This window comes from Solanum pennellii, chromosome 11 (assembly GCF_001406875.1).
Source record: "Solanum pennellii chromosome 11, SPENNV200".
In the NCBI taxonomy this organism is placed as follows: Eukaryota; Viridiplantae; Streptophyta; class Magnoliopsida; order Solanales; family Solanaceae; genus Solanum; species Solanum pennellii.
The window spans coordinates 28,480,596-28,482,725 of record NC_028647.1 but is presented as its reverse complement, the minus strand read 5'-3'; the positions used below and the strand labels follow the sequence as shown (position 1 = coordinate 28,482,725).

Genomic DNA, 2,130 nt, shown 5'->3' with positions numbered 1-2,130 from the left:
TTTTCTATTGCCGAACATTCACATTCTCAATGATAATTGTGCTAAACATGAAATGCAGTCATTTGTAGATTGTTACGCAGGTTATCATCAGATCCAGATAGACGAAGAAGATGCAAAAAAGACAGCTTTTACTCTGCCTTGGGGTGTATATCATTACAGGGTGATGCCATTTGACCTAAAAAATACTGGCGCTACCTATATGAGGTATATGACGAGCATATTTCGTGACATGATTCATAAGGAGATCGAGATGTATGTAGATGATGTCATAATCAACTCCCGTGAGAGTTTGGACCACTTGACGCATTTAAAAAAGTTCTTTGATCTCCTGTGTCATTATTAATTGAAATTAAATCCCTCTAAATGTGCTTTTAGGGTGCCAGCCGACAAGTTGTTGCGATTTATAGTCAGCAGAAGAGGTATTAAGCTCGACCCTTCCAAGATTAAGGAAATTCAAGAGTTACCTCTTCTGAAGACTAATAAGGAGGCGATGAGTTTCTTAGGAAGGTTGAACTACAGGAGCCGATTCATAACTCAATCAATTGTTGTGTGTGAGCCTATCTTCAAGCTATTGAAGAAAGGCACTTTGACAAAGTGGACTGAAGAGTGTCAGACTGCTTTTGATGCTATCAAAAACTATTTGTCCAATCCACCAGTATTGGTTCCACTACAGAAGAGAGTCCACTGTTTCTGTATTTTTCCGTCTCACATAACGCATTTGGATGCGTGCTTGGGCAACATGACGAACTAGGGAAGAAAGAGTGAGATATTTATTATATAAGCAAGAAGTTCATGCCGTATGAGTCTCGTTATACTCTTTTAGAGAAAACGTGTTGTACTTTGACTTGGATTGCCCAGAAGTTGAGATATTATTTGTCTTCTTATACAACGTACCTTATTTCCAGGATGGACCCATTGAAGTAAATTTTCTATAAAGCAATGCCGACCGAAAAGTTGGCCAAATGGCAGATTCTTTTGAGTGAATTTGATATTGTGTGTGTGACTCAGAATGCGATAAAAGGACAGGCCTTGAATGATTATCTCGCAGAAAATTCCGTCGACGAAGAGCATGAACCGCTTAAGACTTATTTTCACGATGAAGAAGTATCATTTGTGGGTGAAGATATTTTTGAAATATATCCTGGCTGGAGATTATTATTTGATGGAGCGGCAAATTACCAAGGAAAAGGTATCAGAGCAATCTTAGTGTCAGAATCCGGTCAGCACTATCCGATGGCAGCAAAACCAATTTAATTGCACGAGCAGCAAAACCAATTTAATTGCACGAACAACATGTCTGAATATGAAGCTTGTGTCCTTGGATTGAATATGGCCATTGACATGAATGTCCACGAGTTGTTGGTTTTTGGAGATTCAGATTTATTAATTCATCAGGTTCGAGGACAATGGGCCATAAAAAACCCAAAGATCACGCCGTATGTGCAGTATATACAGAAGTTGTGCAGAAGATTCAGTAAGATTGAATTAGACATAGTCCCAGAACACATAATGAGTTGGCTGATGCTCTTTCCACCATTGCCTCAATGATTAAGCATCCGGATAATGATTATATTGGTCCTCTGGATATAGAGCTGAAAGAACATCCAGTTTATTATTCGCATGTTGAAGCGGAACAAGACGGTTTGCCATGGTATTTTGATATAAAGCAGTACTTAGAGACCGGGACTTATTATGAAGATTCCACATCCAACCATAAAAAGTCGATACGCCGTATGACCCTCAACTTCTTTCTAAGTGGAGGAATCCTTTAGGACTCTAAATTTTGGTCTCCTCAGATGTATTAATGATGCAGAATCTGCAAAGCTTATTAAACAAATACATACAAGAGTTTGTGGCACGCACATGAATGGAATCACTTTGGCAAGGAAGATCCTTCGAGCTGGTTATTTCTGGATGACAATGGAGCACGATTGTTGCAAGTTTATGCAGAAATGTCATAAATGCATGGTGATTTGATCCAAGTGCCGCCTTATGAACTCAATGCTATGAGTTCTCCTTTGCCATTTATAGTTAGGGGCATGGATGTCATTGGTACGATAGAGCCAGCCGCTTCTAACGGACACATATTTATCTTGGTTGCCATCGATTACTTCACCAAGTGGGTGCAAG

At 39.4% G+C, this 2,130-nt stretch overlaps 1 protein-coding gene across 1 annotated transcript; it reads left to right on the top strand.

Annotated features, from left to right (window-relative positions):
* Positions 1-1,293: 1,293 nt before the first annotated feature.
* Positions 1,294-1,772, top strand: LOC107003787. The gene is made up of 2 exons (XM_015202059.1): positions 1,294-1,474; positions 1,591-1,772. Exons 1-2 carry the CDS (start codon positions 1,294-1,296, stop codon positions 1,770-1,772), a joined length of 363 nt encoding a protein of 120 aa, XP_015057545.1.
* The last annotated feature ends 358 nt before the right edge of the window (positions 1,773-2,130 follow it).

What these genes read in the sequence shown, in the direction of transcription:
- LOC107003787 (XM_015202059.1), top strand. Translation starts at nt 1,294, where the DNA reads ATGTCTGAATATGAAGCTTGTGTCCTTGGATTGAATATGGCCATTGAC. An exon ending in GAAGTTGTGCAGAAGATTCA is followed by an intron (nt 1,475 to 1,590) that starts GTAAGATTGAAT and finishes CTCTGGATATAG; the next exon opens with AGCTGAAAGAACATCCAGTT.